This window comes from Corapipo altera, unplaced genomic scaffold (assembly GCF_003945725.1).
Source record: "Corapipo altera isolate COAL_440 unplaced genomic scaffold, ASM394572v1 70, whole genome shotgun sequence".
NCBI classification, from domain to species: Eukaryota; Metazoa; Chordata; class Aves; order Passeriformes; family Pipridae; genus Corapipo; species Corapipo altera.
The window spans coordinates 5047174-5064018 of record NW_020884911.1 but is presented as its reverse complement, the minus strand read 5'-3'; the positions used below and the strand labels follow the sequence as shown (position 1 = coordinate 5064018).

The 16845-nt window shown below is 43.3% G+C and overlaps 2 protein-coding genes across 5 annotated transcripts in view; one reads left to right on the top strand and one right to left on the bottom strand.

Annotated features, from left to right (window-relative positions):
• PAK5 (p21 (RAC1) activated kinase 5) overlaps positions 1–16845 on the top strand; it is a 198780-nt gene that overhangs the window by 21195 nt on the left and 160740 nt on the right. For 2 of the 3 annotated variants that reach the window (XM_027653870.1, XM_027653871.1), the window contains one exon: positions 1963–2138. The gene's annotated coding sequence lies outside the window, so the exon portion shown is untranslated. Of the gene's footprint in view, positions 1–1962; positions 2139–16236; positions 16406–16845 lie in introns of those variants that run through there. The other variant, XM_027653869.1, reaches the window with a different exon arrangement.
• Positions 581–16198, bottom strand: ANKEF1 (ankyrin repeat and EF-hand domain containing 1). Of its 2 annotated transcripts, XM_027653865.1 has the most exons (11): positions 16126–16198; positions 15562–15571; positions 11570–11959; positions 11066–11265; positions 9627–9776; positions 9097–9220; positions 7415–8222; positions 4574–4800; positions 3205–3350; positions 1910–2044; positions 581–859 (listed from the first exon to the last, which is right to left on the bottom strand). In XM_027653865.1, the coding sequence occupies exons 1-11, from the start codon at positions 16195–16197 to the stop codon at positions 734–736; spliced, it is 2388 nt and encodes a 795-aa protein (XP_027509666.1). In that variant the 5' UTR covers position 16198; the 3' UTR covers positions 581–733. The 2 variants fall into 2 exon arrangements, with proteins under 2 accessions (XP_027509666.1, XP_027509667.1); XM_027653866.1 differs by lacking the exon at positions 15562–15571 and having other exon boundaries at positions 11570–11956; positions 16122–16168.

The following is a 16845-nucleotide window of genomic DNA, read 5'->3' as shown; positions in this document are numbered from 1 at the left end:
TCCAAGAGAGCTGAAACTTGAAATGGTATCTCAGTCCTTATACTGAACTGTTACAATGCTACACATAGCAGGATATTTTCTCTGTCTAACAGCTTGTCATAAACTACTCATGCACGACCACATTCATACAAATAATATGGTCAGTAGAGACATTTGAAACTAATATCTCTCTGGATAGGGCTCCTTGCTTTGCATTTGCCTTGGTTATCTCCTAAATATCCCATGTGCATGTGCAGCTGGAGTTAAAAAGGGATCACTGCATGCACTGCATGCCCTGGTTGTAAATGCTGAACTTTCTGTTGCCTCTGCACACAACCAAATACCTGTCTTAGGTAATTACTGAATTATGTCTTCATGCCTATATATTTAAAGTAAAAGGGTAACGTATCTTCCAGGAAGAAGTTTTACGCTGGGATAGAAAATAGCCTTATAACCCAGACCTTCACGAAGGACACGTGTGTGTCACAACAGCAGCTATTCCATGGAGTATGCTGAGCTAACTCCAAGACTTGGAATCACATGAGGATAAATCTTTTACCAGACTAAGCCCTTAACAAAAAAATTGTGTGTAAGCAACATATTCTGTAGAGGAAAAACTTGATATGATTTTCTTTTATCGTAACCGAGACATATTTCCTGAGCACTGCATGATTCCTTCCCTGCAGAGGAGTAGCCTTTTAGATCTTTGTCTCCTAAAAATACATGCTGAAATAGGTTCTTCCAGCTGGTGGGCTTAATCCTTAAATTTTCTATTAAAGAGGGTTGTAAAGCCTTCTAAGTGACCACAAATAGCAGCACGTTCACGGAGGAATTCTTGCTTTCTTACAAGCTCCATTGTTGCAGCATCAGGGCTCCATAGCTACAAAATAAAGATATTTGTAGTTAATTGAGATGTGAATTCTGCAACAGGAACACGAAGAAGGTACTGTGAGCCAAACTGAGCCATATTCTAGCATTCCTTTGCACTCTGAGACATAGAAGAGAACCAGTGTGGCCTCCCAGCAGAAGATGTGACAACAATTTGTGTATGAATAAACAGGGCATTCTCTTGTCACTTCCAATCTATAACATGCCATGGGCTCACATTACAGATAATGTGGGAAAGATCTCAAGGTAATTATTTAAAATTACTGACTCAGGCCCACAATCCTCAGAGTGAAAAATAGTAATTAGCTGTAGAGTCACAGGCAGTGCAGCCTCAGTCCCCTGAGACCATGGCAGAAACCAGCACGAATCAGGGTTAGGGAAATGATAAACAAACTCCAAACAGAACTCCTCAGCCAGAAATGGTTTTCTTTTCCTTCTGAAGGAGAAAAAATATATTAAAAACAAACCTCTCTGCGATCATCTTTTTCTCAGTTATTTGTGAGTATTAACAAGATCCTGACAGAGGTGTTATATTTCCAGTATTCTGACTCTAGGAAGTAAGTGTTTAGAGTACTGTGATCCATCCAGTTCAGTAACTGTCACTGACATAATTCATGTGATAACTAATCAAGAAGGCAAGTTGTGATAATGTGATAACTAATCAAGAACTTTGTGCTCGTCCTATGCACAGACTCCTATCCTTTAAAAGTAGGAGTGTGAAAATCCATACCACGAATGTAGTTTCATTTGTATTTTACTGTGAGTCCACTTTAACCCTGTTTTAAAATCTGATAAGAGCTTGATTTCCACAATAATTTGTTTAATATAAATACATGTGTATTTATATAACACGTATCCATGAACTCTTTAGTTTACCTTTGTTTTGTGGCCGCCTCCCCAGCCTGTGGCACATCATCTCTAAGACAGTTGAATTGTGAAGTCATTTCATTGTGAAGTCATGGATTGTTCTGGATTTTGATCTCAGCGAGGTCTACCTTTAAATTAATGTGAAACTGCCCTCGTGTTTTGCTACTGTACTTACCTTTCTGGGTTTGAAGCTGATGTCATCTTTGTTCCTCTCTTTTGTTACCAGAGGCTTCCGAGCACTGGCCTTTCGGGAACGCAGTGTCAGTCCAGGAACAGGTTTTTCTACAGCTGGCAGAGATACCTCTGGAGACTGGAAGAGAAGTTATCAGCTATACCAACACATCGTGCTCAGAAGCCAGACACACATCCTGCATCTTCTGAAGCTCTTCTGCAATCTCCTTACTGTGAGTGTACTTTTCTTTATCCGTTCAGAATCTGTTTCTCTTAAAGCTGATATTATTTTTTAAAACCAAAAATTGCAAGAGCAAACCTTCTGAAAGGTAAAGGATTCTTCTCCTCCTTGGGCACTAAACCCTTAGCTGCTCTTTATGACACACAAGACAGTCGTCTCCTACTGCTGGTGACTCCATCCTCTGCCAGGTGATAAATAAACAAGCCCCTAGGGTCTTCCTCCAGCCTGTGAAAGTCCTGTGCTGTCCCTGGCATTCAAAACACTCTGAAAGGGGTAAACCAACATTTAGCTACTGGGACATATTCATTGCATTGTCCAGGGCAGGACTGCTGAAGGACACGTCCAGCCATGCAGATACAATTGCATTTTCTGCCCAAATAATATCCTGGGTCTGGCTAACAAGTACCACTGGTAAATCAGGAAGGTCCCATCCCCAATAAGACAACCAGGGTGTGGGCATGGAGGCTCAGCTTGGGAACCAGGGCAGTGCTGAGGTACTTGAGGATCCCTGGGGAGTGCAGGAAAAGCACCCAGAAATACAACAGGCAAATGTCAGTGAGGGATTTGAGAAACAGGACTCAGGTCTACAGTTGAAATGAGAAGTCAAAAAGCCTGATATCACCTCAGTGAATTCCATTAGCAGAATGAAAAGACCTTTTTATCGATTTGAAGGGCCTTGCTCTTATCTTGAGAAGAAAAAGGTGCTTCCTTTAAGACATTATGGTTACCAGTTGTTCAGTGTTTACCACAACAGAGCTGGATGATCATAAACTTCAGGAGGAGGGAAAAAGAACAGGAACTATCTTTCTGTGTCCTGTCAGTGCTATGGGGAATAATTCTTATGTGGGTCTGGGGAAGTCATGAACTTTGTATAATTAGCAAGACAAAATTTTAATTGATGAACAAGTACTAGTACTGACAAGAACAAGTACTGGCATCTGAAAATACTTTAACAAGGTAGCCTGAACTATAGCTTTAGAGAGATATGGATGGCAAAGAAAGACAGAAGCACTCTATTAACTATTAGCAAATCAGTCCTTTGTTCCTATGTCTCATACCTCTTTTTTCTCTGATGACTTTGGCTTCCCACCTTTTGCCATCTTTGCTTCTTCTTCTGGTTCTGCCAAATTATCCATAAGATTTTGGAGCAGGTCAATTATTTTAGCATTGTCAAATACTTTGGCAATATCAAGAGCATTCTTTCCTGTATTTAAAAACATAAATACCCGTATAAACCATGCAAATTAACATTAGCACTTGTTATTGCAATTTTATAATGACAGTAGAGTCAACTGAATTTAATTTGGCTACTATTTTATTAATTATTTTATTAATTCCATGTGCCAGCAGCGTGCCTGACATTGGTGTGAGGGCCAGCAGTCATCAGCATTACTTGCAGAAGTAAGACCTTGCAGAAATGAGCCTTGAAACCCAATATTGCAGGAATTCTTGGAGTGGTTGCTTTGTTCATAATGTCCTGACATTTGCAGCTTAACATACTGGTCCTGCAAGTTGTCATTTTGATCTCTGAGATCATTTAGCACTAGGAAATGGCTGGCACAGTACAAGGATAGGAATGCAGACCAAGTTATTGTAGCTATCTCCTTCTTCCTGGACCTGGCAAGGGAAAGCCCCATGGTATAAATGGCACTGAACACCTTCAGTGCTTAATAAAGGGAAAAAAAGCCTCTCCTGGATCTGTGAGATTCTGTGGCTGTAAATCACTGTGAGAGTGAACTGCTGTGTGACTCAGAACTCCACATGGCACAAGAAATAAGGAATATACTTCCCTTCTACTGGCAGGGTTTCACCTAGCAGGCATTTTGGCAAGGGAAGTCTCATTGTGGGGCAATGTTTCTTCCTATGCTGGAGCAAGAGCTGCAAATGGGATGCATGTTAACTGTTTAAATTGCTGTGGAAACAGGGGAAATGACACTGAATGAGGGATCTGCTGTGAGGAGGCAACATTTCAGTAACAGTTCAGATTTGTTTTTTCAGGGAGTAATATTTATGTAGAGCAGCAGGGAATTTTTTTAACCAGAGCTGTCTATGCCTAAAAATAAATCACTTAAATGGGTGGCAGAGTATACACTGGCCACAACTGAAATCTAATTTTCCCTCGAATAATAATAATAATTAGATAGAATGTTTTCATTAAAGCCACTTATAACTCTGTATGTATCTTCTGAAGAGCAGCAGCCTCCTTAATTGTGTAATTAATTATGTTACTTTATTTTCTAGATGCATAAAACCCAGGAAAGCTGACTATTTACAACAGTGATTCCACATTGTAGAAAACTAATTGAACCCGTTACCTTCATCCTGATCCTGATAGCAATCCTAAATTCAGAATGCTCATACAAAGTGTTCCAAGAACTCAGTGTTTTTAATACAGAAACAGCCTTTTTTGGAGACATTGATATTTACCATTGCTGTTTGTAATTTGGATGTTGGCACCTGCAGTGATTAAAAAGTAGACGATGTCCAACCTGCAGGCCTCGATGGCTCTCATCAGTGGGGTGGTGTTGCCTATTCCAAGGGCATCCACTGCTGCTCCAGCCTTCACCAGCAGCTCAGCAATATCCAGGTGTCCATTAGAGCAAGCATGATGCAGAGGAGTCCACAGGAAATTGTCTGTCATGTTTACATCAGCCCTGCAAAAGAGTAAGAGCAGTTGTGGCAGGTGAAGCTGTCTAATGGCTAAAATAACATCCCCAGCTCCAAGGACAATCCATGGGAACTGCCCACTGCCATGGCATATTCCATGTCAATGGCTGTGTTCATATTGCTACTCTGAAACCATTTGGGTCTCTGATATAGAGCTTCTCATGGAATATTAATTGTAGGAGTGTGTCTGGGTGTGACCGTGTCCCACTCCAGGCCAACACAGTGTCCTCTATGTGGAGGTTTTCACAGGGGCAGGAAAAACAACAGGCATTCAGACACCTCAGTCCTGTAACATGCTGCTAGTGTTTGTGCTCCAGCTTCACTGGGAATGGCAGAGAGCAGATTAAGGAATTCACAAAAGTGTGTTTCTGGCCCAAGAACTGGTGCTACAAAATGTGATAACACTGCCTAACATGTGGATGTGTCGAGTTCGTCTGCACAAGACGTTCAGCTCTCCCTTTCCTTTCCGTGTTGCTGCCCTCTGCCTGCTTCATTTCTGTTCACTGGCTTCTCCCTCTGACAAGTGAGTTACAGAAGCTCTGCCTCAGAAATCTGAGCATTGAAAACTTTCTCAGCTACTGGGTCACTGTACTAGATCTGTTTCTGCTCCCAAATTAAAATTGGGATGCTCTGGAGGATGCAAGGGTTAGTTCAGGGGAGATATTTGCAATATGCTGGGATGAATTGACGAAGGGATGAAGAGGAAAAGCATTAACAGCCCTAGAGGTCCTGAACTGACTTGGGGTCACTGTCCCACTTACTCTGTGGTCAAAAAGCTGCTGTCTTCCCATAAGACAGGGAGGAAGGGAGAGGGAAGAAAAATTATAGGGGAAGCTGCTTCCAGTGATAGCTTTTTGCTCTTCAGGTCAGGTGATTAATACTGAAGTCTAGAGAAAAGCACAGATTCATCTGTTCTTCTTTCCTTGTTTAAATTTTTAATCTCTTTCAGAATTCTACCTCTGGTGAGATCTTATCAAAGAAAATTCCCCCAACCCCTGACTTTTACCTTTGTTATCTTTCAGTTGCTGAGCTGTTGTGGTTTATTTGTATGCAGTGTCCTTTTCCTTTCTATTCCTCATTAAGATAAGCTGTTCCAGTTATTCCACTTTCTCTCTCAACCCAACCTCCATGCCTGTACTCAGACTCTGTCTGCCTCTGAATCCTTTTTTTCTAACTTCATTCTTTCAGAAACAAACTGATCAATGGGAACAGGCAGCACTGACTTAAAAATTCTTCAGTGTTTTCTCTGATCAAGCACTGAGTTTACCTTTAGCCCAAATTTCATTTACTTCTGAGTCCTTCTGGAGCAAGATAGAAAGTAGATGCCACCAATTTGTGTTTAAACCTTGGAATTTTCTATAGTTCTGGAAAAATATGTTTTGTTTTCTACTCTGTATGTGTTTGTGATACTGTACTGAAAAGGTTATACTGTAAAAAGGATTTGAATGCCCATGCCAAACCAAAAGTCCATGTTGCTGAGAGATGCAAAGCAAAACACTACTGGTAATTTTCCTCTCCATTTTCATTTCTGTCAATTTATAAATCTCAGAAGTGGTACTATTTTTTTAAGCTAAGCTATTACGTTTCTAGGTCTCACTGTTAAATATGATGTGACTCCAGTGCTGTCTAGTGAGGCTTGCTAAAAGTAGTAGAGATTAATTTGGTAGATTAATTTGGTAGCTCTTATATCTTTATCTTTGGAAAACCTGAATATATACATTACACAACTTTCCATATGCTCCAGGAATGTCAGTGTAATTACCAGGGTGTGTAAAGATCCACGTGGTGTTAATGTTTGCAGGAACCAGAGCAACAACCATAGTCACTTACCCTGAGATATTAATGTTAAAAATAACTCTATCTGTGGGTAAAGAACAAAGTTAACATAAATATCTTTGAAAAACATTCATTTAAGCATTTATGTGAATGACTGTAGGACTACAGCAGTGTGACATTAAGAAGAGATTATGCTATTACACAAGTATGACTGAATCTTTCTGAAATTGCTTTCATTTTTAAGCCATCATTGAGATTTTTCCCAAGTGTGTCTGTAGGCTACAAAATTGCTGAAGCACTTCCAAAGTGAGGAACAGACTAAATAGCAGCACAGGCTTCTGGTGTAAATCCTGCTGCCTCAGCTGCAGAGGAGAGTGATTATAAGGCCTAAAACATCTGCATGCAAAGGCCCTGGCACGTGGAACAGGGAAGTCCAGGGTCACCCTGATGATTTCAGACAAGTCACTTCAGCCAGATTTCCCCAGAATCATTCACCCATGATTGTTGAGTGTTCAGCTTTGAGGATGCACTGCTTGAGACACAGGCATGAACTAACAGCAGTTCCAACAGAACTCTGCAGCTGACCAAAGGTCAACAGCCCAGACACCGAAAGTTTCAGGCCTGGGGAACTTACCTCTTGGGTGCTTCCACTTCCCTGTCAGTAAAAGGTGAAAAGTAATACACTAAACTTCTGTGAATGGGGATCTTAGGGAACTAACTTTAATATTAAACGTTATATAAGCAAAAAACCAAACCTGTTGCATACTGGAAATGTATGCTTTTGAAAACCTTTCCAATATAGCAATTAAACTGAAATCACCTTACCCCTTTTCCAGAAGAAGCTCCACAAGGACCACGTTCCCACTTGCACACGCAACCATCAAAGGTGTTTTGTAATATTTATCTTTTATGTCTACTGGCACACCCTCCTCAAATGCTTTCTGCAGGGACACGATGTCTCCTGCTCTGACGAGGTAGTTAATATCCATGTATGTTTTCCTTGGCTCCTCTAGGTACCAGACACGGTCGTCGTGCACGGGGTGGGCAGAGGGGTGGTCCCGTTTAAATCTCTCCTCATCAGGAATGATTGGAAAAGCCTCAACCAGGTACACAGGCAAGCCCTCTTCCCCACGTGGATATTCCCTCTTTGGAATGACACAGACTGGCACAGGGAGGCCTTTTTTGCCTTTTGCTTTCGCCCCCTTTTTCTGCTTCTTCACTTTGGGCCCAAAGGACGACATGAGAAAGTTTTTGTCCAGGTATTTGGAGCCTTTAAAAAACTCGTCGAGGTTGATCCTGTCAGGCTGCACTTCATGCATTTTAGCAATATTTTCTATTTCTTCAGCGCCCACGAAGCTCCACTGCTTCTGAATTACGGATACAAAGTCAGCTCTGGTCACCATCCCATCTTCTTGGAGGAGAGCCTCAAACTCCTTGCGGAGGGAATCCTCGTGCTCCAAGGACCAGTCGTAGAGCTTCAGGTGCCAGGCAGAGGCCTCTTCCTCGGGGGATAAGTTTTTTTTAAAGCCTTTTTCAATTTTACGCAAAACTGTTACTGCTGCTTTAAAACCGCCGTTCTTGGCAGCCTCTCTTGGGGTCAGATGTAACAGGTTTCTCCATGTAGGATCACAGCCTAAAATATGGACACGATTTAGCTAATAGTGGAGTGGAATTCCTAATTATGTCATGTAAGAAACTTGTGATGTACAGGTAACTCAGTGTCACAGGTCTGCAATTTTATACTGTTTTAACTGTAAGTAGCCATAGTAGGTGGAACCACATCATTCATCCCAGACTGGAAGGTCAGCCACACGTCCATATTTTTTTCCCAATGGGAGAAGCACTGAGCAACCCATGCTCTGTTTATCCATGCACTCATGAATATGTATAGAAAGGCAGCAGTTCAGTGGAAACTTTACATTTTTACTTAGAGTGGTAAGCAAGGTTAAGAAGAAACAAACAAAGATGAAAATATCACTCAGTGTTCTATAGCCCAACATTACAATTTGGCAATGGATCAGTTTGAATCACAGGAACAGAACACAGGATTCTTCATGGTCCTCTTCAATCAAAGCTGGAAGTGCTATGATCATCTGATTAAGTCAGGAAGGGATCACAGCTGCTTTGGAGTTTGTTTCAATACCCATGGGCATGGAGTTTTCCTCCTGACTACACAGAGATTTTTGTTTTAAACTGTCAGCAAAGCAAAAATTTATTTTCTATTGGAAATTTCAATGCAATACATCTAAAAACAACTAAAACCAGAACTACTTAATACTGTCCAATATGAAGTTATACAACCCCCTGATGCTTCTGCTGCTTTCTTTGAGAAATATTTTCTCACCCACATGAGATAGCAGCCTCTGTCAGGCACTTCTTAATGAGAACCACATTTGCCACGTGGCACCCGAGCGACAAGTCCTTCAGAGATGCCCAAATGAAACCTTTCCTTTAGCACTGAAATAGAATATAGATGATAGTTGCAAAGTAACTTATTTCTAATGTACCTCTTTGTCCTATATACTTGCAACAATCTGCAAATCCTCCCTCTGCAGCGTAATGAAGCGGCGTGTTCCCATTCATAGCAATAAGTTTCAAGTCTCCATTGTAAGCTGAAATAGACTTCAGAATCTAGAAAAACAAAGTACCACCAAAAATCTTGTCTGTTTGTTAAGGTGGGAAAACATGAGATTGATTTACAAATAAATGCAATATCATATATTCCCATTTTACACAGCAAAGTTCTATCCCATGTCCAGCTGATGGATGCACATGTAATATTAATGTTTTCTATAGTATTATGCCTATTTAACCAAGGAAACAAAACCCCTGGGCAGTTGTAGACTCCAAGGACAATCTCCATTCCTGCTAGATCACTGTAGGCCACTGTCTGGCCTATCTATGACTGCTGGATTCGTTTGGTACTTAAAAAGAAGCTGCTTTTGATTGCTGATCATTATGCTTTCATCAGCTGAGATACTGGACTCAACCCCCACCCACCCCCAAGACTTTGCTTTAACACCACAAATGATGATACCTCAAAAAAGCCTCCTTTGGCTGCAAAATGTGCAGCACTGTGTCTCTCAAAGTCAAACAGGTTCACATCAGCTCCTCTGGTGAGCAGAGCGCGCACCACCTCGACAGCACCTTCCCTTGCAGCCTCCATCACAGCCGTGCGCCCCGTGGCCTGCCAGGCAGCAAGAAAACACTTCAGCATTTCTTCCTCCTGCAAACCCAGGCTGGAACAATATGATCTGATTGTTGCAAGGTGGCATAAAACTGAAAGTCTCCTCGTAGCTATTACTGGGAAAAGGAGACAAGTCTAATAGTTTCAAAGGCACTGCAGGTAAGCTTTAAGAATCAAGTCATGGTGCTGCTAAGATATGGGTAGTCAAATCCCAGCAACTCAAGTACATTGGTAGCTTGAGTGCCTTGAATAGTGACCGTGAAAATCAATTCCTTGGTTAAGGAATCCTTTATTCTGTGTGCATGTTCTCATGCATATTTACAAAATTTGACACAAAATACCACTTCAGTTTATGAAATATGGAGCTATGGCTGGAGGAGTGCTATGGGGAAGGCAGAGCGATCAGGGAATTTCACTACTGTTCTGTGAGGAAAAGTTCACGCTCAAATACATTAATGATTTGTCTTTTTCTAGATAACGAGGTATGTTTGTGTTTAGCAGAATCTATTTTCTCTATAATGGCTGACTTTGGCAGATCTGGTGACCTTCCCAAAAACACAGCACATCTTGGATGAGGGATAACCTGCTATTATCATGTTGGCCCACAGCAACACTTGCCACTCTAGAGAGGGGCAAAGAGAGCAGTGATCCATGGATTTTGTTCCACTGAACCAAACATTCTTCCCTGATATCTGTCTTTGCCAGCCAAGCAAACCATTCCTGTTATATGACCAGGATACTGCAAAAGCAGAACCAAAGGAAAAGCTCCAGCTTCTAGACTTACCAACAGCATAGAGCTTCAGTCCATCAGATCTTTGTTAAATTAAGGAACCAACCAAGTAAGTCATTAAGACATACAAAAGAGAGGTAAGTTTCTAATGTCTCATCCCTGCCTTGATTCCCTATCAGGTTGTTCCTGCTGAACTCACCTTTTAGTGAATATTATTTGAACTCTGAAAACCTGAGGGCACAATGAGGCAAAGTACAGATCAGCAGTGCTCCACCAAAGTACAGTGAACTGTAGCTCCTAAGAGCTGGCCCAGTTCCAGTTTGGTTTTGTGAAATATTTGTAGAAAATCCAAATCAGGATACGTGGATCCAGCAGAAGAGTTAAATCCCTCTGCTCCAAAAGAAGGGTGGTACAGAAGATGGGAATAGGCACGGCCACAGAGTTGAGCCCTTCTCACTGCTTAATTATTTCAATGTGAGGATTTAAGGTCATACACTCCAGTCAGCTGGTTATTATTCTATACTCCTGTGTATGTTCTTAGTTACAGAAATACTCATACCGGGTCTCTTGCATGGGGACTTGCTCCTCTCTCCAAGAAAGCCAGACACATTTCTTTAATCTCATGAGCTTGCTCGCAGGCTTGTAGCAGCACAGACCTCCCCTCAGTGGTGCAGTTGTTCACATCTGCACCGTATTTCAGGGCAATGTGCAGGCAGTGGGAGTGCCGCCTTGTAGGTAAAAGGCAGTAAAACAAAATACCTGGGGGAGTAAACCAGAATTTAGTATTTGACAGGTCATGGGAGGAAAGTGATTCTCAATCACAAGTTACCTCTCAGCTATGTACTGGGGAGACCTGTGATTTACAGGCCTACACTGTTCAAGGGGGAGTTATTTCCATTTCCACCAAAGCTGTTGTGGCCAATGGCTTCTGTTGGGCTGTAAGGATTACCCTCAACCAGGGCTCCTCTCTACAGCTGGGACACAACATACACAGTAAGTCTGTAACACAGTTCAGAGATCGTTTCATGGTATTTCTGGTCTGACAAAGCTCCCTCTCACTCACCTTTCCCTTCGTTATCCACAGCAGTCATGTCTGCATCAGCTTTTGCTAATAACTCCAAAACCACCTCATGGCCCAGCTCAGCTGCCCTCATGGCTGGAGTGCGTCCCATCGTGTCATGGACATTGGGATGAGCTCCCTGTTCCAGCAGGAAGCGGCACATTTCAATGTCATTTTTCATGGAGGCCAAGTGAAAGGCACTGTATCCTTCCTTAGGCTCTGTGTAATTAATGAGGTTTGGGAATCCCTTCTGGACCAGCTTTTCTATTTGCTTCTTGTCTTTCTGGTGAACGCACTGAAGAAGTTTGTAGATCTGTAAATTTAGAAGCCTTCTATCTACTGGTAACATCCTGGAATATGGAAAACCATCTTCTTTCAAGGAAGTAGTTTCTGCATGGGGAGAGAAGAGAACATGTAATCTCAGAGATGAGAGATTATAATTACATGCCAGTAAGACCAGGAATCAAACTATGTTCACAGCACGAAAATATCCACTTTATCTTGACAGAACACTAAGCTTTGATTTAATTATCTTTCATTGTATACAGCATATAGAGAGACTATATAAACCCATGTAGCACCTTGCTAATTTTTCTAGTCTTCCAACTCTTCTGAAGAAGTCTCATTCAAGGAGAAAATTAATTTAAGGAACTGTAGAGTAACTGCTTTTCATTCTAGGAACTGTTATAATCTACAATTACCTGGAAGCCTAAGAGGAGGTTGACCATCTGTCATTTTCAAAGGGGAAAAAAAAATCACACAGTGTCCTCTGTACTTGCTGAAACATAAAATTGGTACTAAAATTGATACTAACACCACCTCACCAGTACCTGAGCACCTTTTTTTTGGTAGCTGATGCATGACCTTCCTGCCAGGCTACGTACCTAAAAAAGTAGGTTGAATTTCTCTGCAGCAAAATCTTGGGGAAAAAAAAAAAAGATGCAGACAGTGGGGTACTGGCCTGGGAAAAAGTTCCCCCAGGTGAAGCAACACCTGATTCTTGAGAAAAATGCAGTGCTGGAAAACAGCTTTGCATTTGCCTCAATTCTGGGTTTGGTTGTTTTTTGGGGGTTTTTTTAGTTTTTTTTAGCCTCTTTTAGCTACTCCCAGCATGTGTGGCTGGAGGGTCAAGCAAGGGTCAGGCATTATAAGGACCATTTCTGAAACTTGCCTAAGTGGATGGGAAGCTTCCTATCAGCTTCAGCAAGCCTTGGGTCAGCCCATCTTCCCAAACTCTTACAAAAAAAAAGGTGGAGGAACAGTGTCTTAATAGTTGGATTTTGTTTCGTTTTCTGTTTAGGTCTTACACAACCCTCATTCTGGTCATTGCACAATTAAATCATTAAGTAGCAATAACTTAAATCTGTCACCTGTGGCTTGTTCATTTTCATCCCTACCATGTTGTGCTTCTTGTGGAATTTTATCCAGGGAAAGGGAATAAATGCAGAGATTTTTATTCTACTGACAAGGGTTACAGCTATAGCAGCGCTGTCATCCTAAAGCTTAGAGCTGAGAAATGAGGCTACTTCAGAGCAATGCCCTGACAGAAGAGAACACCAGAGTCCCCTACAGAGCCTGGCTTTTACAGCCTGAAGCGTTAGGAAGTTATTTCTGAGCAAATCTTCAATACAGGAAGGTTTTTTTCTGGCTTCTGAGCACAGGGAAAGTCGCGGTGTAAACGCTGCAGGGGCTGTGAGGAGGAGCAGCAGGAAGGTACTGCAGGGAAGGCTCTTACAGTACTTACACCACTGGAATTCAGAAAAGAAATGTTTTTAAAGATACTTAGATGGAGCTGACAAACTTAAATGCTCTCTCTTGTTCTTGTCTCATTTCCCACCACCCTGCAGCACTAAGGAACTTCCAAGAACCAGACCCCTTCTTCCCACTATTATTCATTATTTGCATCTGGAATTCACATGACATATTTTCAGGAACTCACTTAGGACCAAAACTTGCCTTTTCTTCCCTTCTTTCTCCCCCTGAAGCTGCAAACACTGAAGAAATTACATTCTCCATGGAAGTAGGTTAGTAATGCCACAGAACACGAGCAGAACTGCAGCTGGCAAAAACCTGCTAGTAGCATTCGATGAAGGCACAAGTGGATATAATATTCACTGCGTATGGATTTGGATTTGTTTTATGGATTATCCTTGAGATTCAGGACAGTGCCAGTGTTACCTCTTGCACATATGTTACACTCAGTCTCTGATGTAAAAGCATCCAGAATCAGCATGTCCCAGGATGCCGTGTTTTCCAAAGTGAAATCAGTGAAAGAAAATAAGTAATACTTGCTCCCTACAACCTCTGCCCCATGCAGGACATGAGATTGACAGCACACTTCCTGCACACTTTTCTTTTTGCTCACAGGGTAATGCACAGTCCATTACAATTCTAGTCCAAATTCAGCCTGATTAGTTTTTTTCTGGTGCTTTTGAGATGCTTATCACACTATTATTTTAATACTTCACATAGGGATAAAATTACTTTCATAAACATAAGTGAAATTATTTTTATCACAACAGTGAAGTCTGTTGTTATCACAATTCAGCCACCAGTGAGACCCTACTCAGTTTAAAGTCTTTGCTTCAAAGCATTAAAAACCAACAATTTACATGAAAACAACCGTAACATTTTAACTGTGACAGTTAAGATTTCTTTGCAGTATTTCTGGAAAGTGACTGGATCAAGTTTTATTAGAAGTCTCTACAGTAGCAGAGTCAAAGTGAGACGGGTGGGATAGAAAACTCTATCCAGAGTCAGGTGAAGTTACAAGCAAATTATTCAGGTGTCTAAAGTGTAAGTGTAAGTACAGATCTTGCAAATCTTCATTAGGTAAATACTACCATCAATACATACTCCATAGATTTTTTTTATCACTTAACCTGTAACAGATGTTTTTATGGAAACTGAGGGATTATTAGTGTGGCTTTGAGACAGTCCTGCTCTGGGGAGGGCTTCATGAAGCCATAATCATAAATCCCAAGCCTTTGAGATCTGCTTAGCAACAATTTTATCTGTTGACAAACATCAACAGGCTCACTACCTTCATTCTGCCAGCTTGTGTCATCGTTATGGATGAGAGCATGAACTCATTTCAAATCCAGATTAATCCTTTTCCCTCTATACCTAGTACTCAAAAAATCATTTTATTCAGATTGCTGTTTTCCCACAAAGCTTTCCAAGCTGTGGTCCATGTACACTGACAGAGAGGGAAGGTCTGGTGCCCAGTGCTCTCACTTTCTGACTCTCTGTCAAAGCCTGGTGCCCAACTGCTGCTGGAAGCACGTGTGACTTCTTCTTAAGACTTTGCAGCATTTTTCAATTTCAACATTTCAAGTTGAAAACATCCTTTTAATTATCACTATTCACAAACCAGTAAACAAAATTTTTCTGTGTTTTATCTCTAGTGAGGGAAAATAGCTGAGCACTTGCTACATTTAATCCCTTTGCATGCTGGCCACAGAGATAAGCATGAGCCCTCTATGTTAGTATAAAAGGAACCAATATGGTAACACTGCCACACTATATTTACAGCTTCATAAGAATAATTGCACTGGATTTTTGGCTGTGACTAATGTTTAATGGGAGTGATGCAGCAAAGTTCTTCTAAAACTGAATTCCAGTATCATGAATAGCCGGTAATGTTGCTGCTAACTCTCCAGAAATGCTTTGCCTGGGGCTGAGGAACAGCTGAGGGCTGAGCGGCTGGTGCTTCCCGTCAGGTATCGTGTGGGGATCTCAGCCCAGATCCAGCCCTGTGGGAAACAGGGCCCAGTCCTGAGCTCTGTGAAAGCAGTCCCAAGGTTATGGCTGGGTTAGACCAAAAGATGTGCATCCTGTTGTCTCCAGTTTGCCTTGCAACTTCCAGTCCCTCAGTGTTCATCCAAACCGGGATGTAACATTGCCCAGCAGCCCTGGGGCCAGCCAGCACCTGGCAATCAGGTGTATGAGCAACACCTGCGGGACAGGGGCTGAGGGGAGGTGGCTCCTCAGCCAGGAGCCGAGCCGGGCTCCAGGCAAGAGCCTGGATTGCTGGGGAGTTGGGAATGAGGTGCTGCTGCACCCAGGAGCGAGGAACAGGGTGAGCAGCCGCTTCTGCCCAGGGCCCTGCAGAAGCCAGGTAAGGGATAAATCTGGCGTTGGTTGATTTTCCTCGGGCTGCGACACAGAGGAACGGGTGGCCTGTGGAGGAGAACTGGCTTTAACGGGAGGGAAACTGCTGGAAAGGGAGGATGCCGGAGAGCTGGAGTTGACCCACACGGTGTTACGTGCCAAGGACTCGCTCGCGTGGCCGTGCAGACACACAGACTGAGGTAATTGCGGGGCATGAGGTGGGGGCGATGTCCAGCGGAGAGGGATTTCCTTTAGAAACGTGAGGCACTGCGGCTCTGTGCTGCGCGGGTCCCCCTCCTGCGAGGCTGCGCTCAGCCCTCGCAGCCCGCCGGCTCCGTCACAACCTTTCCGCAGCGCTGGGGAGGCGGCGCCCCCCGCCCCGCCGCCCCCTCACCGCCAAGCCCGGCAGCGGCCGCGCCCCTCGGCAGCGCCGGGCACTCACCTGAGGAGCCGCGGGGCCCCGCGAGCCCGGGGGCGGCCGGACCCCCGCCCGCCTCAGCGCCCGCCATGGCCGCCATGGCCGTCTCCTTGGCAACGGCGTCGCGCGGGCGCCAGCCGTGAGGCGGCGGGTCCCCTCGGCCGCGGCCGCTCCTCTCGGTCCCCTCGTCTCCGGCGGGTCCCCTGAGTTCCACCGGATCCCCTCTCGGCGCCACTGCTCCCTTCAGTTCCGCCAGATCCCCTCAGCCGGTGTGGGTCCCCTCAGCGCCTTCGGGTCCCCTCAGCTCGGTACGGACCGGCCCCGAGCCGCCGGGGGTGAGGCGGCCACGCGGGGAAGGAGTTGGGTGTCGTGGCCTTTGTTGTCTTATTGCCGACTTACTTAACAAACCTCCTTCTCGTGCTACGGAAAGCAGCGATGAATAGTTGTTTTACCCTCTAAATTTTATTAGAGTCGCCGCAAAAGTGGAGTGGCGAGGTCTGTGTATAACCCAACCACACAGCCGTCCCCACAGGGTTTGTGTAGCACAATAATATAAATGAGCTGTGTTAGACTTCAATGGAAACATAATCGTTCACAGTCCGAGCTGGAAGGAGAAACCTGTTTATTAACAGCAGAAGAATGTCAATGAATAGGGAAAAATGCTCAAAACTGTTCAAGTGGAGCCTGAGTCATTCTAGAAGGCAGCAGCAGTAACACTGGGACTGCCCAGGCCCTCTGAATTTCTTTT

Excerpts from the sequence above, each read along its gene's own strand:
- ANKEF1 (XM_027653865.1), bottom strand. The coding sequence starts at position 16,197 with ATGGCGGCCATGGCGGGCGCTGAGGCGGGCGGGGGTCCGGCCGCCCCC. Across the intron at positions 9,777-11,065 it reads GTCCCCATGCAAGAGACCCG|GCCACGGGGCGCACGGCTGT; the intron begins GTATGAGTATTT and ends GCTGCCTGGCAG. Across the intron at positions 860-1,909 it reads TCAGCTTCAAACCCAGAAAG|CTATGGAGCCCTGATGCTGC; the intron begins GTAAGTACAGTA and ends TTTATTTTGTAG.